This window comes from Puma concolor, chromosome B3 (genome assembly GCF_028749965.1).
Source record: "Puma concolor isolate L17-30 chromosome B3, mPumCon1.1.hap2, whole genome shotgun sequence".
Classification (NCBI taxonomy): Eukaryota; Metazoa; Chordata; class Mammalia; order Carnivora; family Felidae; genus Puma; species Puma concolor.
In genome coordinates, this window is record NC_141672.1 from 117,652,221 (window position 1) to 117,676,438 (window position 24,218).

Below are 24,218 nucleotides of genomic sequence, written 5' to 3' on the forward strand. Positions count from 1 at the left end.
ACACTGCTCTGAGCCTTCTACATGCGTGTCCAGTTTACCCCTCTTAGCGGATGGGGGAGAACCGTAACTGTTCTTGGTTTGGGGGTTTCTTCCTTACAGATGAGGCCCAGAGAGGTAGAGTAACTTGCCCGAGGTCACGTAGCAAGTACACTGCGGAGGCAGGATTGGAGCCCAGTACTCCGGCTCTGGGGCCCACGGTCTTAACCACTGATCTGGGGACGGTGCAGAGCACAGAATCCTGGGCTGGCGCAGAGGAAGAGAGACTGAGATAGAGACCGGGAGAGGGTCAGGGTGGAAGGAGCTTGAGGTCGGGGATGAGACTGTAGGTGGAGAGCGCCGGGGGCCCCGGGAGGCCCTCGCACCCTCCTGCCAGCCAGATGTTGCCCAGTTTCCCTGAGAGCCCCGGGCCCTGCTCCCCAGAGGACCCCTGCCCACGGCCCAGGGTGGAATTCTAGATCACTCTTCCTGGACAGGCGCAGGGCCTGGGGCACCACTTGCTCACAGAAGGTGAGTCCAGGCCGGGCCTCCCTGGGGACTGGGGAGAGAGAAATGGCCTGGGCAGTCCCCGAGAAGCTAAGGACTGGAAGGCCCTCCGGTTGGGGCCCAAACTGACACTGGTTTACGGGTCATTTGCATGTTGCTTTCGCAGGGCTCGCTCCGCACCACTTCCTTCCCGGCACCTGAATCTGCCCAGAGGTCCCAGCCCTCAGTCACCACGCTTTCTCGCCGGCGTTGTCCGCCCGCAGGCCCCCGTCCTGACTGGGGTGCACACCCCATAAAGAGTAGTGTCTCTCCAGGCCCTGAGGAGACAACCTCCAACCCACAGGGGTCTGGGTTGATAAACAGACAAAAACTGAGATTTCTTTCTGTACAAATGCACAGTTGCAGACAATCACTGCAAATCTGCTTCCTTGAGGAGCTAACAGCCCTCTCGGAGCAAAGCTCTGGGCCCCAGTTTGAGACACCGATTTAGACCAACTCCACCTTTCGTGAAGCTCAAGGCCAGCTAAGCACTGCTGCTGAGACCCGCTCTCACGCTCCTTCATCTCACGCAGACGAGCCCCACTGCGGCACAGCAGGACCCCCCTCCTGGGTCCCTGCAGCTCCACATCCCTGGGCCTCCAGGCCGCCTCCTTGCTGACTCTGTCTGTGTCCGTGTGCGCACATCTGGGAACATGTGCGTGTCTCTGGGTGAGTGTTTCGCGTGTATCCTGGTGGGGGGGAGGGAGTGTCCACCAGTCTATCTGCTTGTGCATGTACACGTTTGCCCTAGACACTGAGGGAGGACACTGGCTGGGAGGAGGCCATCACCAAACTGGACTCGAAGTCTGGTGGACACGGCCCAGGACACCCAAGCCCTTGCCCTGGCCCCCGTTCCACCATTCACCCCCTTGCCCTCTCTACTCCTCATCTGGGTCAGGGACTGTTCTCACTCTGCCACCTCCACATCTGTCCTCTCTGGGCCTCTGCATGCGCCCCTCTCTCTTGCTGAAGTGCCCTTCATTCTTTCACTGAGGATGCCCAGTTCATCCTTCAGGGATGGTTCAGAGGCTCAGAAACCCCTTCAATCGGGAGGATTTACCTATCTGCTGCCCCCCTCCCCAACTCCTACAACGCCTTTCCCCTCATCAGGCATATATATTTTTTTAATGTTTTTTTTAATGTTTATTTTTGAGAGAGAAAGACAGAGTGTGAGCAGGGGAGGGGCAGAGAGAGAGAGGGAAACACAGAATCTGAAGCAGGTTCCAGGCTCCACGCTGTCAGCACAGAGCCCAATGCGGGGCTCGAACTCATGAACCATGAGATTACAACCTGAGCCGAAGTTGGATGCTCAACCAACTGAGCCACCCAGGTGCCCCTAAAAAATTTTTTTTAATGTTTATTTTTGAGAGAGAGAGAGAGAGACAGAGCGTGAGTGGGGGAGGGTCAAAGAGAGAGGGAGACACAGAATCTTAAGCCGCCTCCAGGCTGAGCTGTCAACACAGAGCCCGACGCGGGGCTCAAACTCACGGACTGCGAGATCATGACCTGAGCCGAAGTTGGACGCTTAACCAATTGAGCCACTCCGGCGCCCCAGACATATATTTTTAAATGTTGATGTATTTATTTTTGAGAGAGGAAGAGAGAGAGCAAGCAGGGGAGAGGCAGAGAGAGAGAGAGAGAGAGAGAGAGAGAGAGAATCCCAAGCAGGCTCCGTGCTGTCAGCATAGAGCCTGACGTGGGGCTTGAACCCACAAACCATGATCATGACCTGAGCCGAAACCAAGAATCAGATGCTCAACCAACTGAGCCACCAAGGTGCCCCTCTCCTCATCAGACGTATTAAATTGTAATTGCCCACTTGAGGACTGTGTGGCCCCAAACCATAAGCTTTTGGGGACGAGGAGTGGTCTGATCTGACTTTGGTTCTCCTGCACACAGAAGAGGGCCAGACATGTAGTAGATGTTCAGGGAAGGTATGCTGGATGAACGGGGGAATGGAAAGAAGGATGGATGGGTGGAGCGTAATGAGGAGGAAGCAGGAGAAGGGAAGGAAGTGTAGGATAAAGCTAGTGGGCGGCCTAAGAGCAGAAAGACACTAAATGGCTCGCAGTAGGAAAGACTGGGCAGTGGGGAAGAGAACGAGGAGAGGGGGCACGTGGGGAGGGAGAGGAAGGTGGGCAGAGAGCACCCACCTGGGGAGACCAGGCCTCGGTCTCTGTCTGGGGTCTCTGCAGTTCTTTAAATTTCAGGGCAACTACCACCTGGTGCCAGCGTGCCTTCCAGCACTCAGCCACCTTCTCTTGAAGCCTGGGATGTGATTCTTCCTTTTCTAGCTCTTTCCTTAGGGGCACTGGCACCTCCTGGACCTAGAGTGTGTTAGTAGAAATGGACACAGTATGGGCCCCAGATCGCCCCAACCCATTTTCAATGGTTTCTTTCCAAGTTGCATGGACGTCCTCACGGTGTCTTACTGGCTGGGATGGGGACTGGGGCAGAGACGCCTCCTCTGTGGCCCCTACACACACAGAGCCCTCTGTCCTGGGCACTTCCACTCCCAAGCATCCTGACTTGAGCCCAGCAGCTAAGGTCATCTTGCCTCCCCCCAGCCTGGCCCTGGGCCAGCAGGAAAGGTTTGGCCATACGTGGCAGAGACAGGACTTGTGGAAGCTGAAAGATTTCCCCCGTGCTCCCCTTAAAGGGCCAGAATGGGACACCCAGGAATGTTAATACCCAGGGAAGGGAATCTGGGAATTTGGCCACATGATTCAGGATTTGGGGACAGAGGCTGGCCCGCCTCCTGCCCACAGGGCCATCTCACCCAGTGTGAGACGATCTGAGGGTGGGCCTGAGTGGCTACTTGCCAGGCCTCCGGGGGGCACCCCCAGTGCTGCTCGCCACACCACCCTCTCCGCACGCAGCCCTGGTGCTCTGCCCCCAGGGCCTGCATGGGGCCCTCTGACACCGTATGTGCTCTCCTAGAGGCTGTGGAGACCAGCCTCTAGGCTGCTCTAAGCAGACCACTGGTCACCGGGGGTTCTGCCCAGCTCTTCTGAGAGTCTCCTGTTCACTTGTGAAGACCCCCCCTTCCCCCCACTCATGGCTCGGCCTCCAACCGGACTGTGGGGCTCACCTGGCTGGGATCGGTCTGCTCAGGCTAGCCACCAGGCCTTTACCCTCTCCCAGAGCCCTTTTTTCCCTCATCCTCTGGGACTCAACTCTTCCAAGAGGCCTCCTCTGACCTCCCCAGCCCCCAAGGGACTTCTCCAAACCCCAAGCTTTCAATCTGGACCAGACGGGTTAAGGCAGGCTGCGTACCACCAAAGGGCACCTTCTGGGGCCACAGTGGGAACGGTGCACGCTGGAGTTGCATTGTGTGGAGGCCCTGCTCCAATCTGTCCCTCCTGGGCATTCTCTTTTCCATGGTGTCCCTAGGCCCCTCATCCAACTTTGGAATCCCCAAGGTCAGGGCCTAGAATCCCCTGGTTCTCTGCCCCCCTGGTATAGGTGGGCACAGGCTGGCTCAGCTGGTGCCCTGGATTCCCTGGGGGGCGGGGGGCGTGATCCTGCCAGCTGTCTTGGGCCACCTGACCCAAGGATCAACAGCTGCTCCTGCAGGAAGGCTATATCCTGAGCCTGGGCAGGGGTCTCGGCTGCCCCCATCAAGACATCATCCGGGCCCTAAAGTGCCCGGGCCCTGTCCCCATCGCAGCTCAGCTCCTGGCCCTGCAGGCCTGACACCAGCATCTCCTGCAGGTACATTCGGTCCAGGATCCTGAGGTCTCCTCACAGCCTCCAGACCACACTGTCTGGAGCCTGAACAAGTTCTTCCCTACAAAGATGGCTTTGTTTTCCCATCTGGACCCGGAGGGGAGTAGGCCGGGTGATGGCAGCATCTTCCCAAATGTTGACGGGGAGGGAACTGAACAGAAATCTTCGCACTGCCCTCCTCTGCCAGCTGCTGCTCTAAGAATGAAGACCAAAGAATGAAGTAGAAGGCAGGGCCGGTGTTCAGCGCCCTGCCAGGCACCCACTTAGAGAAGGGCTCTGGCCCACGGGGCCCTTGGCTCCTCTGGTCCAAACACGGCTGGGCTTTTTCCATTTCCGTCTGCAGTAGCACGATCTTGCCCGTCCTCTGCCACCATGCCCTTCACCCATAACCGGGCACCCTGACCTGTCTTGTGTGTCCCGGTCTGGCCTCCACTCCTGTCTCTGGGATCCCTGCAGCTGGTGCCTCTCCTGCGCCAGGTGGGCCAGGGAGCTTTCCACCTGTTGCCAGGAGGGCTGAAGGCAACACAGAGCCCCTGCAGAGGGCCATCCCTGTCCCCAGGCACGGCAGTGTCTGTAGATTTTGATAAAGCAGGCAGACTCCACAAGGCCCTGCCTGCTCCACCGCTGCGATAAGCCCCACCAAGGGCCCGGCTGCTAGCCCAGCACAGACCCGAGTCCTGGCTTGTACACCTGGGACTGTGCCCCACAGCTCTGAGGGGCTGCTGTTACCACTATAGGCTCCAGACACGTAACCCCCCACCTCCAGCTGGACCTGATACAGCACTCCTCCACACTAGCTACTGATGGCTTTGGAGCTCCAGCAAAAGGAGGAGGGATGCTGTCATGGAATGCTAGAGAGTGGGAGGCAGGAGCAGACAGGTGGGTCCCCAGGGTCACCCCCAGCATGGTAGGGAGCAGGAGCTCTAGGAGGGTCAGCTGTGGGCTGAGACCCCCGGTGACTAAAAGCTTAGGAGCCTAGGCCATCACAGTGTGGTGCTGCCCACATGGGACAGGGGTTCTGGGGGCCTCCCCTAGAATCTTCAACTTGCATGAGCCTTCACCTTCCTCACTCCCTGGGGATTGCAGCTTTCGCCAGGGGCAACTGGGCCTTGGAAACTTTTCTATCCACTGAGCTGAAACCAGCCGCCTCCCTCCCTCTGACTCTCTCTGGCCGGGGGGTGGGTGGGTGTCACGGGGACCCTGGCCCTTCCTTTGCCTCCAATCCAGTGCCCCCAGCCACACCAGATAATGCACTGCACACCTCCAGGGGCGCCATCACAGAAATGACACTATTCACAGAAGCTCTGCTGGGGACTCGATTCCTGTTTCGTTTGGATGCCCCAGACCTTGACAAGCCTTCCTGAGAACCTGACCCCAGATGTGGGCAACCAGCCCGGAGCATTCTAGAGCTCTCGGCCTGGGAAGAGGATTTTGTAGCTCAGGGGTTCTCCCTGGGCCTGCAGAGAAGCAAGGAAGACCAGGGAGAGAAGAACGGGAACCTCACTCTGTGCCCCAGAGTGAGGAGCTCACACAGGGCCCTGCAGAGTCCCAGCTCGCATCCCTGCATCTGTGGCGCCTGTGCTCGCCCAATAGGGCCTCCAGCGCCGTCCACAGGTGGTCAGCCAACACTGCCAGATGCACTCTGCCAGCCACACCCGCAGGTCCTTCTCTGACGGCCTCCAGTCCTGCTCCAGGGCTCTGTCTGAGCACCTGCCAGGAAAGAGGAGCCCAGCCTCGGCTTGGGCCTCAGGGGCTGCTGTGCCCACCTTCCCCACACTCACTTGCACCCTTCAGTGGGGCTTGGTGAGCAGGCACAGTCCAGTGGCCAGAAGTGACGGGAGTGCCAGGGAGAGCAGAAGGGGCCAGGCATCAGGTCCACGGGGCTCTGCCTCAGTGTGGGTCCTGAGAGCAGCACAGATGGGAAGCCCTGGAGTTGGGGCAGTCCTGCCTTCCCAGAGCATCAGCTTCTGAGACCCCTCTTCAGACATGGAAACTGAGGCTCCGGGGCTGAACATGCACCTAAACCTGTCAACCCCAACCACTTGGCCTCGACTTTTCCCTGATGATTCAGACTACAAATAAACACCAGCCTCAGCCCCCCTGAAGTTTTCCGTTCCAACAGCTTCTATGAACTGTGATGCTGACCACGGCCTGGCCACTTGCTAAACAACCAAGCTCATCTGGCGCTCTCCATCTTGGGCAGGGGGAGCTGAAGCTCAGAAGGGCTCACCCGTTGCCCCAAGGTCATGAAGGGAGTCCACTGTGAACTGGGCCCGCACTCCCCCACCCCTGCTGCTCCCCTTCCCAGTGTGGGAGTCTGGAAATGGTAGGGGACAGGGGAACATCTGGGGGACATGGTAGTTTAGCTCTAACGTGGGGGTCAGAGCCCTTAAGCCAAATTACTGCTTCAGTGCCCTCTTTGGCTTCTATAGCCTCAGCTGTAAGGTGGGGGCCCTGAGCCCTAAGCCCCACCAGTTTGGTTAAGGGGCCTCGTGGGGTTGATAGCGGCTGCACACTCCACTTGTCCTTATGCCCACCCACTTCACCTCCAGGGTTTGGGCTTCAGAATCCTAGCACTGTCTCTCTACCCACACCCCTGGGCACCAGGCACCCTGCCCCAGCTCTGTGCAGGCACAGGGAGAAGGTGCTCACTGAGGACAGCGTCACTGGGCTGAGCTCCCCCACCCCCTAAGTGACTTGCTCACTCCTCACATTCCCAGACCCGCCCCCTGTTCAGGATGGCACTACCACCCACCAGCCCTCTCCCCTCAGACACCTTGCCGCTCTCCTCTCCCGTCTCCAGACCCACATTCTTGCAGCCCCTCCGGAGCTGTCTCTCCACATTTCCTCTCCAAAATGGACCATGAGGACTGGCCACCGCCCCGCTCTCCCAGGCCCTGGGGAGCACCCACAACTCCCCTCCGGCTGGGTGCTCTGTCTTCCCACTAAAAACAGGCGCTCCCCACGGTAGCCCCCAGCGCCCCCTGAGAACCCGAACTCTGCCTGGCTTGGTCGTGGAAGGGCTCGTGGTCTGCCGGAGTAGGGAGTGGCACAGACCAGATGTTGAACTTGCAGAGCCTGTGCAGCGGAAGGCACGGCCCTCAGTGCTGTGGGAGCGCAGGGAAGGGGAGCCTGACTCCCCCTTGGAGCACCCAGGAAGGCTTTCCAGACAGGTGACCCTACAGCCGAGGCTCAAAGATGAATTAACAGCCCCAGAGAAGACAAAGATGGATGTGGTAGTCAGGGTGGGCAGGACAAGGAGGGGATCAGAGGAGCTGGGGCCTGGAGGGGGCAGCACGCTGAGCTAGGAGCCCAGCAGGGCAAAAGGGACATCAAGAGGGGCAAGATTGCTGGGGGTGTCAGGTGGCTGGCAGCACGGCACAGGGCAGGGGCATTTCCCTGGGGCCTTTGAACCAGGCTGCAGTTCTCAGCCCACACGGAAAAAGACTTGGTGCCCACAAGGGTAGAGGCCTGGGGAAAGAGGCTGGTCCTTGAAGGTCAGAGGATGTGGAACAAGGTTGCTGGAAAGGCATGGAGCAAGGCTCCTGGAGACGGCCCGCTCGCTTGAGCTCCCCAGGCGAGTTCCCAAAATCTCAGCCTTGGAGGGAAGAGGTGAGAGGGCTGGGGGTGGGAGAGTTACCTTTACTTCACCTCAGGTCAGATCTTTTTCCAAGTGCCTGATACTCTGCCCCTTTTTCTTCTAGGTGTGATTTCTTTCAGGAACAAAAAGACAAGCCCTAATGAAAAAAATGAAGCTCTGATGGTAGAATCTGAGGCACGGACAGCTACTGAACTGCAGATTTTGGAGAAGGGGCTGGGAGATGGCTCCTGTTCCACTTCAGAAAATGGGATTGGCTTCCTTACTGGGAGGCAGGGCTCCTGGGTTCCTAATATGGAAAGGGATGGTGGGAAGATGGGCCGGCTTAACCCTGAAGAACCTGGCTCCCAGGGCAGGGCTGGAGACGGGAGTTCCCCTCTCAGCTCCTCCACCCTCAGCGGCCCACGCGGTCCTGGCTTCCGGAAGCCTTGGAAAACGCGGGCAACGCGACGCGATGCGGGGAGGAGACACAGAGTCCACTCACCTCGTGTGAGTGGATGAAACCCCAGATGAAAGCAGGCTGGTGTGGCCGCGGCCTGTGGCCAAGCACGGGGGCCGGGCAAGAATGGCAACTCATTGCCTCCAGCCCTGAGGCAGAATTCTAAGGGAATGGGGACAGCAAGGCTCTCGGTCACCCACAGCACAATCGAAGCACCTCCTGAATTTCTGTATTGGGGGGCGGGTGCCTTTGGTTGGAAGGGGACCGGGAGCCGTTCTTGAGGCTGCGTTAGCGTAGCAAGCCTCCCGTTTTCCCCTAGCTTCGGTTGTTTACTTCGGATGGGGGACGGGAGAGCATCTAACATAGAATTGGGGGAATTAAGCAGCCCCTCGAGCCACGCCGTCAGTTTAAGGGAACGCCAGAGACAGAAGGCGAGGTGAAGCACCGCGCCTCTGGGAGGGGTGGCTCCGCAAGCACGGCGCCTGCGGGGGCGGGGGCACGACGCCTCGCATCAGGGGCGTGCCCAGCCCTCATTGGGGAGTGGGCGCGGCCTGGAGGCGAGAAGGCGGGCGGCCCGCCCTCACAGAGCCGTCCCGGGAGGGGCGGGGCATCGTGCCGTTCGGGCCCTGGCGTGGGGTGGGGGCAGTGAGGGGCCGCAGCCTCCCGCTTAGCCGGACGACGCTAGCGAGGGCCCTGGGGCGCGAACTCTCACAAACCGTGAGGTCTCCACAAAGGACCACACCTCGGTTTTTCTCCCGTGGAAAAGTGGGGTCTCGTCGTCCCCACCAGGGGCGGGGTAGCGGGTGGGAGGGGCTTCAGCGATCCTGTCCTCGCGACCTCGGCCAAAGGGGGCGTCGAGTGATTCGCAAAAAAAGGCCAGCGGGGCTTGGCCGCGGCCGGGCGCGGGCTTTCCTCTGGCGGGGGTCTATTAAGCGGAGACACACTGCGAGTCCGCTCACTGCGCCGCTCAGGGAGAACGAGACTCCCTTTCCCCCAGACCCCGTGCCTCCAGAAGCCCCGCCGACGTGGCTCTCGGGTATCTTCCGCGAATCTGCTCTGCATGCACATGGGAATGTGGGCGTGCCGCATGTCTTTAACCTCCCCCCCGCCACACACAAAGAATAAGGTCTCATTTGCTTCTTCCACAAAACCGAGAGTCGCGACCGCCTTCCTGAACCTCGGGACACAGACTTCCGTCATCTCTGGCGCCCTCCGGGGTCCCGGGGCCAGGCGGGCGCTCAAGGCCCGTCCGATTTTCACTGAGGCGTCAGCGCAACAATGCCCGCTTCTCCGCGCGGAAAGGGTTGGCGGGCACGGGGGGGTGGGGGTCGGGTCCGAGAAGCAGGCACGATCCCCGGCCGGGTCGGGGCTCCCAAAGCCCGCAGCGCGGGACGGCACCCTTGCGGAGTCCTGGGGCCTACGTGCGTCGCGACACGGCGGGGGGCGGGCCGCAGTCGGGGACGTCCCCTCTGCCCTCCCGGAACCAGTCTCCACTGCTGTCGCCTGGACCGGGGCGGCGAAGACGGGTCCTCCAGAGCCTTCGAGTCGGGGGCTAGAGCGACCAGACCACCGATCGAGGTCGAGCGAGGACTGGGGATGGCTGCGTCACGCGAGGGGCGGGGCCGCCGCGGGCGGAGGCCGGAGCCGGAAGCGGAAGAGGCGCTCGGAGCGGGGAGTGGGGCCTAGCCGCAGCCGGATCCTGGGAGACGGTGAGTGTGGGCCCGGGCCCGCGACGGCGGCGGCGGCAGCGGCGGGGGGTGAGTTGGTGAAGAGGACGTGCTGGGTACGGGTCCCCGAGTTGCCGGTTCGGTCTCGGCCTACTCTCTTTCTTTCTCCTCCTCGGCCCGCCTCTGGCCGCGGCCCCGACCTCTCACCCCTGACCCGCCGCTTCTCCCCCGGAGGGGCGGTCACCACAGACCCCAACCTCTGGATCCCGCGGTGTCGGAATCTGAGCTGCCTCTGAGGCCCCTGCAGGGATTCAGTTTCGGCCCTGCACCTCCCGTGGAATGGGGTCGGGGTCCTACCTGGGAGAGCCTGGAGGGGCCTTCAGACCCCTCCCATACCCTTGGCTCGAGGCTGGGTCTGTAGACTCCTCCTCCCCGCACGGCCTGGAGTTTGATTCTGGCTCAGGCTGGCCATCCGCCTGCCCCCGGAGTCTCCCCTGGCCACCACTGGCGGCGGTTATGGGGGAAGGGGCTCAGGTCTCTAAGACCCAGGGCACGTCTGGAAGGGACGCGAGCGAGAGCCGCGGGCCTCCAACGCGTTTTGTTGTGATGATGGAGCCGCTCCAGCCCGGGGGAGGGGCCAGCCCAAGTTGACAGTACAAATGCCCGGGCTGCTCCCTGGTCCGGGAGTCCCTGTGTGCTTTAGTTCCGGGTGCGGGTGCCCTGGTGTGGACCTGGGGTGGGAGTTGCCTGAGCCAGGCCCCCGTCGAGGCGGAGTTGGCGATCTTCCAGCTTCCCTCCTCCATGCCCTTGAAAAGGAGGAGCGTTTCACCCGGTGGTGGCGACTTGTAAGGTGGCAGGTTTGAGGTTGCAGTGGTGGGGCAGCGTCAGCCAAAAATAACCATGGGGCGCTGGAGTGGCTGGGAACCGGGAGGGCAGACGCTGACCTGGCTGGCTGCTCTTCTCGTCAACCCAGTTCTCTGGCCAGGAACAGCAAATGAGAAGCCGACTAGGCCTATGCTTAGAGAAAAGCTGGCATCCTTGGCCTGGTTTCCTTTACGTTATCTCTTTCTTCTTTGTGTAAGAGTAGAGCCTTCCTGAACATAATTGTGACCCTTAACCTCTTTAAATAATCCATAGGCTGGCGTTTCAGAGAATCAGAGGTAATTGATGAGAAATGGGACCTAGAGCCCTGACTAGGAAGATAATGAGGGATATCTGGTATTTCCAAAATTTCAGCTGCTCAGAATGTGTTAAGGGAGAAGTTATCTCTGCTGTGATTACTTTATGTGGTACTTAATAGCTCTCATACCTGTCATCTCCTTTGCCAAGTTGGCTGGGAGGTGTTATCTCCAATTTTCAGGTATGGTAACCGAGGCCTAGAGTGACTTATGTAAGGTCACAAGGCCAGTAAGTGGCAGCACTGGGATCTAGTTCAGGGTTTTCTACCCAGAGCTCGCTCTCTCCTTGAGGAAGGGTCTTGGGGAGGAAAAAAAATCCTTTATGCCCTAAGGCATTTAACATAGACCCAGAGGTGTTACCTTGAACTTTTTTTTTTTTTTTTTACGAAAAAGTTGACTTCAGTAAAGCATTTGACCTGAAGGCATGTGCTAGGCATGTTAAAGAAGTGGCATGATTTAATCCTTGCAGAGCCCTGTAAGAAATTACTATCCCCTTGTTGCAAGAGGACGTTGAAGGTCAGAGTAGTTTGTTAACTTGCCTGAAGGCACACAGCTAGAAGTGGCACAGTGTCAGGATTCAGCCTGACATCTGTCTGACTCTGAACCTGTGCTCGGTCTACTAACATGAACACGCACAGACCTAAGAATCCTCTAGGTCTCAGGAGGGAGTCTTTGGCCTGGTGCAGACCAAACCACGTCCCTCCTCCAGCTCTGGCGCCTTGTCCACCCAGCGAGGATGGGCAGACCTCTGCCTGGCCACTGGAGCATCTTCCGTGTCACTCAGTGAGGTGTGAGATGCTGCCTTCATTCCATAATTTGGGCACCTGACCCAGGGTGATTGCAGGAAAGCAGTGAAACATTAGTCACCTGATCAAAACAGAACAGCAGTTTAAGCTTGGGGGAGCTGCTGGTAATTTTACATAGTATTTACCTCTAAGAGTTGCTGCGCCCTGGGCTTCCAGGTGGATAGGAGAAGAAACCTGCTGGGGGGGAGATCGAGGGCAGTGACTTTCTCAGGATCATGGAGAAGCTTCTGGGGCTTTAGTCAGATATGCCTTGCTGCCCTGCTCATCCAAGGGGAGCGGTTGCATTCTGCTCTCCTGATAGACCCTTCTCAGGAGATCGGGCAGCCGCAGTGGGTTTGTCCAAATGTGCTTAGTCAGGCAAGCCCAGGACTGACCACCATTGGAGGTTGGCTAAGGCCAAATAAAGGGTTGGGAGGAAGGCTGGCCACGGTCTCTGGGCCAGCCTTCCAATGGAGCCAATGTCAGAGTTTTGGGTGTGGGTGGAACAGGGAGCTGCTCTCGCACATCCATCTTTCCCAGCTGGTGTCTGATCTAGCCTGGCAATTTCCTGTGGTGGATTTAAGTCCCTGCGGAACAGGGATAGTGAGGTGGGGCCCTTTTGGCCTGCCACTCCAAGCTCACAAGCGTGCCAGGCACTCAGCCCTCCGGCTACTCCTGAGATGAGCACAGGAGAAGGTACTGGAACAGGGAATCTGGAAGGGGGCAGTAGTGGTACAGTTAGAGGGGAGGCGCTGCTTAGCATGGCACCACAGGTGGCCTGAGGGGCCTTGGGCAAGAAACTTGGATGCCCTGAGGATGCTGGCATCATTTACTGGTGCTGAGACAGAGCGTAGAGCAGCAGCAGGGGCTGGCCAGACCCTCAGATGGCCTAGGGAATGTTGGAGAGACCCTATGCACCTCCTTCTCCAAGGGCTGGTCTTCTTGTCTCTGCCTATGGCTCCTCCCACTGGCGTGTGGTCTTTGCTCCCTTGAGTGGGGTCCAGTTCAGGGTTTCAGCCAGGCAACTTGGCTTTAAACTTGAGGGCTTTCACCCTTTGCTCCTGTGTGTTGGCTTCCTGCCAACAGCCCTTTGACTCTGGCCTCTGGCTTGCAGACCAGTCGCTTCATACAACCCCACAGACAGGAGGGAATTGAACCCAGGAGGCTCTCCTTTCTCCCTGGCCTTGATCTCCTGTGATGGTGCTCACCATCACCCCCTACCCACCCCCCCCAATCCACATTCTATCTCCGCACCTGTGCTGGCTCCCCTGGTGCCCCGAGTGTTCAGGACGACGGTGCTGTGCTGGGGAGGCAGCTGTTTGTTTGTTCACTGGTGGAGAAGGGTGTTGCCCATTGTCTGCTGTTTGACCAGTGTGACCTCAGAGTTCTTCTTCACTTCATAAACCCCTGGGAGGGGCTGCCCCCAAACAGAACAATGGGCCTCTTCTTCAGGAGCTTCTAGGCTTCCTGAGCAGCCCTGTGGCTAGAGGTGGCTGGCTGCGTGTTTAGCAGGGCTCTCTGTTCCTTGTGGCCTAGATGCATCACTGTAAGCGATACCGCTCCCCTGAGCCAGACCCGTACCTGAGCTACCGATGGAAGAGGAGGAGGTCTTACAGTCGGGAGCACGAAGGGAGGCTGCGGTATCCGTCTCGAAGGGAGCCTCCGCCCCGGAGATCTCGGTCCAGAAGGTGACAGGGGATTAGGTGGGAGGAAAGGGCTCCTTCCCTCACTGGGACCAGCGAGACGGCCTGGAGGCGTGTGGCAGCCCTGGGTCCCATCAGCTGCCTGCCGCCTCTGCCCTGCGGCACCTTGCTTACTGCCCCTGACCTCATGCGTTTCTGGGCCTCCGTATTCGCTGCCGTCCTTGCTGCCCCTTTCTCTATCCTTGAGCCTTTTTTTCTCCAGCCACGTCCCCCCATTTTCAAAGCCAGCATCTTCCCTGCTGACCCCTGAGCCTTCCTCGATGGGGTTAGGAACACAGTTTTTGTCCTTTCCAGAGGTTGGTCCCTTTGCCCTGTCTTAGCAGCCACAGGGAGTTCTGGGGCGCTCGGACGCTCCGAAGCCCTCTCGCTGCTCACCTGCCCTGGTGCCCTGCCGCCTGCACTGGAGAGTTGCCACCAGCGGCCAAGGTTCTGGAGGCTGGACTTCGCACATACACCCTCTCTCCCCTCCCCTCAGCTCCAACAGGCTGCCCCTGTGAGCTCTGTGTAGGGGTCTCCTCACATGCCTTTGGCCCAGAAGCAGAAACCTGGCCGGTGGGAGGAAGGTCCCCGTCTCACCAGTGTCTTCGTCCCCCTCCTGGCAGCCACGACCGCCTGCCCTACCAGAGGAGATACCGGGAGCGCCGCGACAGTGACACATACCGGTGTGAAGAGCGGAGCCCATCCTTTGGAGAGGACTGCTATGGATCTTCCCGTTCCCATCATCGTCGGCGGTCGCGGGAGAGGGAGCCGTACCGGACCCGCAAGCACGCCCACCACTGCCACAAACGCCGCACCAGGTCTTGTAGCAGCGCCTCCTCGGTGAGTGGTGGCCAGAGTGTGCCGGCTGGGGCTTAAAGGCCTCACCTGTTTCTAGCCTTCTCTCAGGCTGGCTGGTGTGGGTGAGTACTGCCAGCCCCGTGCACGCGCATTTGGTGTGTGTGCGCGTGTGCGTGTGCGTGTGTGTGTGTTGTCTGGTCCAGGTGCAGGGCTGAGCAGCAGGCCCGGCTCCTCTGTCTTCTGGCCCGCTGGCAGTGGCAGTGATAGGGGCTCTGGTTCCGGCGCTGGCTGGCCCCCGGCCTGTCTATGTCTCCACACGGCTCCAGGCACAGGCCACATGGTGCGAGTGGCTAGGGACACGTAGAGAACCTGATAGGGTTGCCGGTCTGGAGCTGCGTGGCCTGGTCCTTCCCACCCAGAGATTGCCCGCACGTGCAGCCGCGTGTTCTGACTGGTGTGCACGGCACCCACCTCCTCGGTCTCGTCTCAACACCCCTCCTGAAAGGCCTGGAGGCTGGAGTGCCCGCGGGTAGGGGACGTCTGCCTGTCAGTCAGCTCAGACCGGGAGCTTCCCCTCCGACCTCCAGCCAGGCCCTCTTCAGACCAGCCTCTTCCTGTGAGAGGCGGTCAGGATGAGGGGGACGGGCTGCCTGTGTGATCGCGCACCGGAAGAAATGGCAGAAAGGCCCGCAGCCCCAGGCTTTGTCTGCTCGCGGGCCGCATGCCAAGAGCGGGGCCTGGCGGTGTTCTTAGCATGGAGGTTGTATAGCTCTCTGCCGAGACTGGGAGCCCCTGCGGCACTTGGGCCCCTGCAAGGAAGGCCACTCGTGTGTCTCTCAGGTTACGTGCTGTCTTCTCTTCTCCTCCCCACCCCTCTTCCCTCCCGCCGGCCTGAGGAGTAGTGGCGGAGGACAGGCAGCCAGGCATCTTCTCTGCACAGCTTTCCCGGACTTCCTTGAGTGGCCACGGGTTGAGGGTTGACTGCAGGTGCCTTGCGTGGCCTGGTGGCCTCCCGCACACTGCCACACGCCGCTGCAGATGGCGGTGCGGGTCTGTGGCTCTGCTGCTTCTCTTTTTGGTGCCTTCTGTCATCACGAGGCTCAGGATGGCCTGGCCTGTGAGTATCACGGGTGTCAGGGCAGGAGCTGGCTTGGGGCCTGTGCGGGCCATCGTGGTAGGAGGCCGGCTGGCCCAGAGGATCCCGGGCTCCTTCCCCGCTCGAGGCCGGTGGCACAAGGGCTGCTGACAGAAGGCCATTTCTGGTGGCGATGTGAAGTCTGGCCTCGGATGCGGCTGGGGGCAGGTAGCAGCTTGGCTCTGAGTGGCAGCTGTCGGGCACGTGCAGGGCTGTGTGTGCAAACAGAGGCAGGCAAGGACGGGCTGGGCGTTCTGCAGCTGCCACCCACGCTGGACGATCGGACCCGGGCTGAGCCAGCCACCTTCTTGCGCCGTTCTCGCTGCGTCTTCGTCCCGGCCGGAGCCATCACGGGAGGGCCCGGGAGGGGGACACTCAGTGGAGAAGGGAGTCGGGCTGTGGCTCTCTGCGTGGCCCGGCCCCCCGGCAGCAGAGGCTGGTCGTCTTTCTGAGCGTTTGCGGCGCCCTTCTCTTAGATAATGTCCGAGTTTTCTTTACATACCTGTAGCTGTTTTTACTTTTCTGTTTTTGAAGTCAGTTTGTGTCTTGACGTGTCCCTTGCAATATCCCTATCGTTATATATGCTGTGTGCCTTATGAAATGCTGGGATCTGGAAAATCCAACCAACCAACCCACCGGCTCCTCACCGTCTCCACCTCTGCCTTTGACTGACACCTCAATCTGTCAATCGGAACCGCCTACCATGCGATTGGTCGGATGGCGTTTCGGGGGGCGGTGCATGCAGAGAAGCCAACAGAGCAGTAAGCGCAGCAGCCGGAGTGTGGAAGATGACAAGGAGGGCCACCTGGTGTGCCGGATCGGCGATTGGCTCCAAGAGCGATGTACAGCCACCTTTCGTAAAACTTTACCTCTCTACTTTCTACCCCCCTTGTTAGACGAGACCTCTCCTGCCCGGAGGGGCCTCTATTGCGCGTGGCGCCTTAGCGGGGCCACCAGTAATTGCCTGAATGACACAGACGCTAGCAACTTCTGTTTTTAAGAGTGTAGCAGTGAGAGAGAAACCTTTTTTGTTTTTGAGAATTTGAATGCTGTGAACTTGCAGGAGCTGCCGACCCTCTGCCCTCCAGACCCTCACGCCCTGCTTCTTTTCTCTCCTAGATGAGATCGTGGGGAACCTGGGTGAAGGCACCTTTGGCAAGGTGGTGGAGTGCTTGGACCACGCCAGGTGAGCCTTCCTCCTGGGAAGAGCTAGCCTGGGGCTCCTGAGGGTGGCGGCGATCGGTTTCTCCTTTTGCTTTTTGAAGGGTAGCACCATAGCAGGGTGCTGACCTGCACGTGTTGGGGTTCTTCTGATCCCTGAAGGTCGGGAGACATTCCTGGGGTTCCGCAGGCACGTGCATCCCTGCCCAGGTAGTGCCGGCCAGTGAGCGGGGCTGCCCGCGTTGCCCCACGTCCCCAGGGCCGTGGTGGTGGGTGTTGGAGCAGGGCCAAGGCCTGGCCCTTACGTGGTCTGGGGCCGCGTCTTGCGATCTCTTTTAGGGTTTGGGCCTGGCGGGGGGGTTGACATACTGCTGCGCCCCTACCCTCGGAGGCCCCCACCCTCGGAGGCCTGCCTGAGAGGCCACGCACGTCCCAGTCGAGAGAGACCTGGGCTCTCTTACGTCACAGGCCGTTGCCTCCCCGGAGGTGGCCAGGGTTGATTGCGGGTCCCTCTGAGTGTGCTCAGATAGAGTTGGGGGTATACCTGTGTGTGTTCGGGTGCTTCGGGGGAACCTTGCCGCCTTCTAGGCTGAACAGGGAAACGCTCTCGTCCCTTTGCCGTTCCTCAAGGCCAGAACTCTTACCTTAGGCTGGGAGGCCACCTCCCTGGAGCCCGTGACCTCCCTTAATGGCACTCTCTTTGGTTTGGTGCGCTGGCTACAGAGTGCCCGTGTCCATGCTGTCTCACTTGAGCCATGTGCCACCTGTCCCGACCCTTCCACGGTGTTAGAGGTGAAGAGACGCACTCGGGGTTTACCTGTACCCCCAGTTGTTGAGGGCTGGCACCAAGAACCACCACACGGGGAGCTCGGAAAGGACAGTTAGAGCCAGCAGTCCAGTTAGCCCTGTCGTCCCCAATAAGGTGGTGACGGTGACTGCGAGGAAACCTCCCTGGGCTCCCAGTTCCTGTTTAAACACCCCTTGGACCCAGCAGGGCCCAAAAGGTCAGGGCTGGAACCAGTGGGCCTAGGGATGGGTAGACCACACTGGCCAGAGAGACATGTGGCAGATCTGAGAGCTGTGGCACGTGGGTGCAGCTGAGCTCTCTGGGCTGTGGCATTCTGAGCAGCCAGAGGGAAACTGAGCCAAGTCCCTAACGGGCAGGCACAAGGCTCAGGGAACTTCTAGGGGCTCCAAAGGGAGTTGGCCAGTGGGGGTGTTATGAGGAGGTGACCTCCAGCTCAGCAAAGGGAAGGGCCTTATCCCCAGAGCCCTCCAGCCCTAATGCTGGCTGCCTGTGGAAATGATGAGCTCCCTGTGTTGAAGAGGAGAATGCCATTGAGGGGTCCTGTTCTAGGAGCCTGGAGCAGGGTAGCCTTTCCTCTGAGGTCCTTCCCTGCCCTGGAAATCCAGGAAAACGGGATAGGGAGAGAAAAACCGGGTGTTCTCCAGAACATGCCTCTGCCCTGGGGCCAGGGAGACTTTCCTTAGGCACCATGGCCAGCCTCCCAGACACCTCACGGGGTCACGTCCTTGTGGACCAGGGCTGTGTCACTCCCGTCCCCCACCAGGCCTCTGAAGTCTGGCTGTCCCTCCCTGATAGCCATTGGGCCCGGCCGCCAAATCTCAGCAGGTCTGCTCTGCTGGCATCCTGCAGGCGGCCTGCGGGGCAGGGCTGGGGGCTGGGAAATGCAGGGCAGGAATTGTTAAAATCCTCACTGGACACCAAAGAGGACTCCTGGCGCTCGGTGGTCTCTGAGAAATGTTGTGGCTGGTTGGTAGGCAGGCTGGTGGGGCTGCAGGGAGTGTGGTAAAGGGAGTGATCCTGGGGCTCCCAATGAGGTGCTCCCCGGGGCGCCCTTCCACTGGCACCCTTAACCTTCTTGCCAAGGCTTCGTCCCCCCCTAGAACCCCCACCCCAGGGGGAGCTGTTTGGAGATGTGCTTATTAGGAAGGTCAGGAGGTGCTGCAAGAAAGTTCTGGGTGGGATGGCCTGGCCAGGGTCAGGGCTGACGGGCCTACAGGTTGGGTTACTGAGTGAGCTGGTGCTGGTCCGTGGGCTAGGCCTCTGCTCCTCTGCCCACTGCCCTCTGGTTGCTGGTTGCTGGCAGCTGGCTGACATCAGATAAGCCTAGGCTGGCACGGATGCCAAGAGCGCTAACTCACAGATGCCAGGGGAGAGTAGAGGTCTGGTGTCACCTGGGTGGCAGGGGCGTCCGGTGTCTGCTGTCTTCAGAGCAGGCCCTGTTCCTGGAGTCCTGGATGGTATTTGCCAGGAGGTGCCAGGTGGGGGTGGGGGTGGGGGGACGGGCCGGGGCGCTTCTCACAAGAACTTGCACTTCCTTCCCTGGTCCCAGAGGGAAGTCTCAGGTTGCCCTGAAGATCATCCGCAACGTGGGCAAGTACCGGGAGGCCGCCCGACTAGAAATCAATGTTCTCAAAAAAATCAAGGAGAAGGACAAAGAGAACAAATTGTGAGTGTCGGCCGGGAGCAGGAGGGAAGCCTTCAGTGGGGATGGCGTCCCCTCCGGCCCCGGCTGCCTAGACCCGGGGGCAGAGCCATGTCCTCTCACTGGCCCCGGGCCTGCTCCCAGCTCCCAGTTCCCAGCTCCCAGTTCCCAGAGCCAGGGGAGCTGGGCCAGGGAGTCTCGCCAAAGGAGCCTTTGGATTTCAGTCCAGCCTCCACCCCAAACATTTCTGTGTTCCCAGGCAGTCCCCCAAGCCCACTTCTGTGAATAGGGATCTTGGGGGTCACGGCAGGTGTAGACAAGACACACGCCTGAAGCCGTTGGGGCTCTGGCATGGTCAGAGAGCTCTGAAGGAGAGCCACCTCCACACACACAGGCTAAGCAGCTCCTCTCCCATGAGCACTGCGCTGAGCCCTGCAGACTTGAGAAGCTCGTTTAAGGGAGCTGGAAAAAGTGTGTGATGCCAACACTCTCTGAGGTGTAGGGATTATGCCCAGGTCATAATAGATGGGGCAGAACACCTAGGACCAGAATTCCCCCTACAGCAACAGAACTTTAGTCCTTGCCCTGAGCTGGTCTGGGGGACTTCTGTTGGGGAGACGTGCCCCAGTGGCCCGGAGTGGGGACTGGCTTCACCTGAGGGAGGGACGGGGAGCCAGCCCCCGCCCTCCAGCAGAGCCTGAGCCCCACCCATCGTCCTTCTCTAGCCTGTGTGTCTTGATGTCTGACTGGTTCAACTTTCACGGTCACATGTGCATCGCCTTTGAGCTCCTGGGCAAGAACACCTTTGAGTTCCTGAAGGAGAATAACTTCCAGCCTTACCCCCTACCACACGTCCGGCACATGGCCTACCAGCTCTGCCACGCCCTTAGATGTAAGTGACCACACTTCACGGGGCATGTGGGGTGGCAAAGTCGCCCGGCGGTCTTACGCTCCCCCGTTCACACCAGCACGCCATTCTACGGGGTCTGAGAGACACCAGGGCCCCTTTAGTTGAAAAGCCTTCAGGTGGGAATCTCTGGGAGGATGGGAGGAGCTTCAGTCCCCTCCAGGGGCCTCCTGAGCCCACCTGTGCCACAGGCACTCGGGAAGGAAGGAGAGCGGCTGTAATCAGTTCGGCTACTAGTACCTTCTCACCTTCCTGCAGAGGATGAAAGGTCAAAGCCTGCCCTGGCAGATCCCACCCCCAGGCGCTGCCCACACGGACACCCTCTGTCTGGCCATCGCATCCCATCTGCCCGCCAGCCTTTAAGAGCCTCTTTGGTGGCACACGTGCTCAGCACTGCAGGATTTGTGGGCAGCGCAGGACAGAGGCTCCTCAGAGAGGAGGTAGACAGGCCTAGGGCTAGGCTGTATGCGGTCCGCACAGATGGTGGGGACGGGGACGGAGACTCCAAGCAAGGTGAGCGGCGCAGTGAGGGCCCAGAGCCCGGCACATGCTGAAACTCACTCTGAAGAAGAGAGGGGCCCGTGCTGGGGAGAAGTGGGTCACAGCGTGCTGAAGGGGGTCTGGAGCCAGAAAGTGAGAGGTGGCGGGTGCCACCGTTGGTGGGGCAAGGGCCGGAGGAAATGGTAGGTATGTCCGCTCAGGCCTAGGTTGTGCTTCACGGGTGGCCCCGTGGTTAGTTGAACGTTGTTCCCGCCATCTTGACATTCTTAATGACTTTTGAATCAAGGGACCTGCGTTTTCATTTTGCCCCGGGCCCTGCAGATCGCGTAGCTGCGCTGGGAAGAGGGACCCATGCCAGGGCTGGTGCTGCAGCTTTGGTGAGAGAGGCTCAGGAGGCCAGGCCCCCACAGAGGAGGTGAAGGGAGGTTTTCTAAGTGGGAAAAGTCTCCTCTGCCCCTCTCATAGAGTGTCAGGACCTTCCAAGGCCCCAAGCACAGAGGACTGTGGAGAGGGAAGCCGGTGTGGACACAGTCTGGTATCCCTTGGCCCGCTGCTGAGGTTAGGGGTGGGCAAGGCTCTGGCGGGCCGGTTGTGGAGGAGGGAGCCGGCCCGGAGCTGGCAGGAGGACCAGAGAGGCGGCCAGGGTTCTCAAGTTTCTGCTTTTTTCCTCCCGCTCTCTCAGTTCTACATGAAAACCAACTGACCCACACAGACTTGAAGCCAGAGAACATCTTGTTTGTGAATTCTGAGTTTGAAACCCTCTACAATGAGCACAAGGTATCGGTCAGGGTGAGGCCATGGCTGTGCTCTGGGGTGGGCCGCCCATGGCACGGACTCCTGACCTGGCTCGCCCCCCTTGCCTGTCAGAGCTGTGAGGAGAAGTCAGTGAAGAACACCAGCATCCGAGTAGCTGACTTCGGCAGTGCCACCTTTGACCATGAGCATCACACGACCATCGTGGCCACCCGTCACTATCGCCCACCTGAGGTGATCCTTGGTGAGTGACTGTACAGCCCCCGGCCCTGATCCAGTGGACAGCCGTTGGGGGAGGGTACGGATAGAGACAGTGCCCGCCACCAGGGACCGATGCTAGAGTCACTGCGGTTGCCGACTTGGCCTTCCTGAGAAAGCGTTTCCTGTTGAGGCAAGAGTCCTGCCAGCCGGAGTGGCCGCTGCCCTTTGACCTCTCGGCTGGGAGCACAGGGCTGAATCTCATGGTTTCTCCCCATCTTGGCTTTCAGAGCTGGGCTGGGCCCAGCCCTGTGACGTCTGGAGCATTGGCTGCATCCTCTTTGAGTACTACCGGGGCTTCACCCTCTTCCAGGTGAGGCCCATCCCGCGTCACCGCACTGCCCCGCGCGCTGCTCCCCTGGCAAGTGGCGGGGCTGGTGCGGGGAGCCCTTCAATTCAACCACCCACCAGTCGGGGAGTCTGGTGCTCAGCCTCGGGATGGAGGGCCAGGGCAGGAGGAGCGAAGGGCAGAGATGGGCCCAGGCGGGGCACGTTTTGGGAAGAGGTGTGTGGTGATGGATGAGTCCACCGAAAGGCTGAGGGGTGTGAGCCTGACCCTGAGGGAACAGGCTGGCAGGCTGCCGCCGGGTCACAGACCGGGGCTGCTGTTCCACTGGTGGATTTGCCTCTCCCGGGGCAGGGAGGGCACCTGCCCATCTTTTCTGTCCCTTATTTTCTCTGAGGCTGGTACTGACCCCTGCTTGCTCTATCCACGACCTTCCAATAGACCCACGAGAACCGAGAACATTTAGTGATGATGGAGAAGATCCTGGGGCCCATCCCATCGCACATGATCCACCGTACCAGGTAAGGAGCCGGGTAGCGCCCTCGGGGCTGGCCTCTGGGGCCTTTCGGGTCTTGGCAGTGGGTCACGAGCCTGTCTTTCCGGGACAGCCTGGCTCCTCCGGGCTCACAGCGGCCTTCCCGGCCGTACACACCGAGAGACTCGGCGGACCGCTTGCCCTGCTGGGTCAGGCCGGCTAGGAACCCCGACCCCCACCTGGCTTTGCTGCCGTTCCCAGAGTGCCGCGGTCTACCCCAACCCCCACCCGAGACTTGTGGCCCCTTCCCCACCCCTACCGCTTGACCTTTCCCTCACTTTCAGGAAGCAGAAATATTTCTACAAGGGGGGCCTGGTTTGGGATGAGAACAGCTCTGATGGCCGGTATGTGAAGGAGAACTGCAAACCTCTGAAGGTCAGTTTCTGGCTTCCCCCAGCTCCCCTCAGGCCAGGGAGACCCAAGGCACCAGGCAGACACACAGCAGAGACAGGCCAGGCTGCTAAAGGCGGCCTCCTCGCCCGGGCTCTGCCTGGGGCCGCACCCGAGGCTGCTGGGCGCCAGCACGGGGCTTCATGCAAACTGCCCCAGGGGGGTCCTGAGCCCTACCCCTTCCCCGGAGGGTGGCTATGGACGTAATTGGGGAACAGCAGAAGAGCCAGATGTCAGAAACCTTGTTGCCTCCTGTCCCTCTCTCCTCTCAGTTTTGGGAAGAACTAGGCAGGACGGAGGGGAGGGGGAGGGGACATGTAGACACGGCCCGGAAGCCTCTGGCAACTGCATTTGGTGCTCGGACAAGCGAATTCTGCAGAGGTGATTTCTACCCACCTGTCAGGACTTTGCATGTGGGGGCAGAGGCACCAAGCCAGCAAGCAGCCCAGCAGCCTGACAAGTTCAGAGCAAAACGCTCTACACGGGCATGAGAGGAAAGGAGCTGCTCACTGTCCAGGAGGGGAGACGTAGTCCTCCGGGGAGGCGTCACTGCCTCCTTGACCCCCGCAGCGAGGCTTCCCACAACCCTGCCGTCACACTGAGGCACCTTGTGTTCCTGAGCAGAGTTACATGCTCCAGGACTCCTTGGAGCACGTGCAGCTGTTTGACCTGATGAGGAGGATGTTAGAATTCGACCCTGCCCAGCGCATCACACTGGCGGAGGCCCTGCTGCACCCCTTCTTTGCCGGCCTGACCCCCGAGGAGCGGTCCTTCCACACCAGCCGCAACCCAAGCAGATGACAGACGCAGGCCACCACGTGCGATGGAGAGCGGGACTGGGCTGCCCGGCCCCTCTTCTCCAACCTCCACCACCACCGGGCCCCAGGGCCAGAGCCACCAAACGAACAGTGCAATGTGAAGGAAGGCAGGAGCCCGCAGGGGAGGGGACTTGATACCCGGCTGCCAGAAAGCACAGATTTGACCCAAGCTATTTATATGTTGTAAAGTTATAATAAAGTGTTTCTTACTGTTTGTAACCCCTGGTACCGGTGTGTCCGTCTCCAGGCTCCTTGCCTTCTCCTCCCCCTACCTGATTAATAAAGTCTTTCTTAGCAGTTCAGCTTGTGGAGAGCTAAGTGTGAACTGGGCACGGAAGGGCTAGCCAGTGGAAAGACAGAAGCCAGGGGTCCCTCTGGGCCCAGAAGAAGAGCCTCAGAAGTGGGGGGAACCTGCTGGAGGGCACCTGCTCCCCTCAGCCCGTGCAACCTAGGGGGAGTGGCCTACTGCACCTGGGCAGGGGTGCCTAGTGTTAGTATTCTTCCAGCCCTGTCACCGGCTGGCACTTGAGGCCCCATGTGCCTGACAGCTGGTTTCCTGGAGGCTGTCAGACATGAAATGATCAAGCTGGGCTCCTACGGCCCGAGTGGCGGTACCTCACTGCAGC

At 59.9% G+C, this 24,218-nt stretch overlaps 1 protein-coding gene and 1 long non-coding RNA gene across 4 annotated transcripts; one reads left to right on the forward strand and one right to left on the reverse strand.

Annotated features, from left to right (window-relative positions):
* Positions 1 to 1,647: 1,647 nt before the first annotated feature.
* Positions 1,648 to 12,795, reverse strand: LOC147580330 (uncharacterized). The gene is made up of 3 exons (XR_015252805.1): positions 10,313 to 12,795; positions 6,033 to 8,138; positions 1,648 to 4,446 (listed from the first exon to the last, which is right to left on the reverse strand). It is a non-coding gene; the product is annotated as an uncharacterized LOC147580330 (long non-coding RNA).
* CLK3 (CDC like kinase 3) lies at positions 9,846 to 23,894 on the forward strand. 3 transcript variants are annotated; one of them, XM_086711218.1, is made up of 13 exons: positions 9,846 to 9,997; positions 13,455 to 13,606; positions 14,224 to 14,440; positions 16,279 to 16,375; positions 16,653 to 16,719; positions 19,052 to 19,168; positions 19,870 to 20,036; positions 21,235 to 21,329; positions 21,420 to 21,549; positions 21,794 to 21,876; positions 22,291 to 22,370; positions 22,669 to 22,759; positions 23,399 to 23,894. In XM_086711218.1, the coding sequence occupies exons 2-13, from the start codon at positions 13,455 to 13,457 to the stop codon at positions 23,573 to 23,575; spliced, it is 1,473 nt and encodes a 490-aa protein (XP_086567344.1). In that variant the 5' UTR covers positions 9,846 to 9,997; the 3' UTR covers positions 23,576 to 23,894. The 3 variants fall into 3 exon arrangements, with proteins under 3 accessions (XP_086567344.1, XP_025774950.2, XP_086567345.1); XM_025919165.2 differs by having other exon boundaries at positions 9,953 to 10,045; XM_086711219.1 differs by lacking the exon at positions 9,846 to 9,997 and having other exon boundaries at positions 14,224 to 14,472; positions 16,083 to 16,375.
* Positions 23,895 to 24,218: the final 324 nt, after the last annotated feature.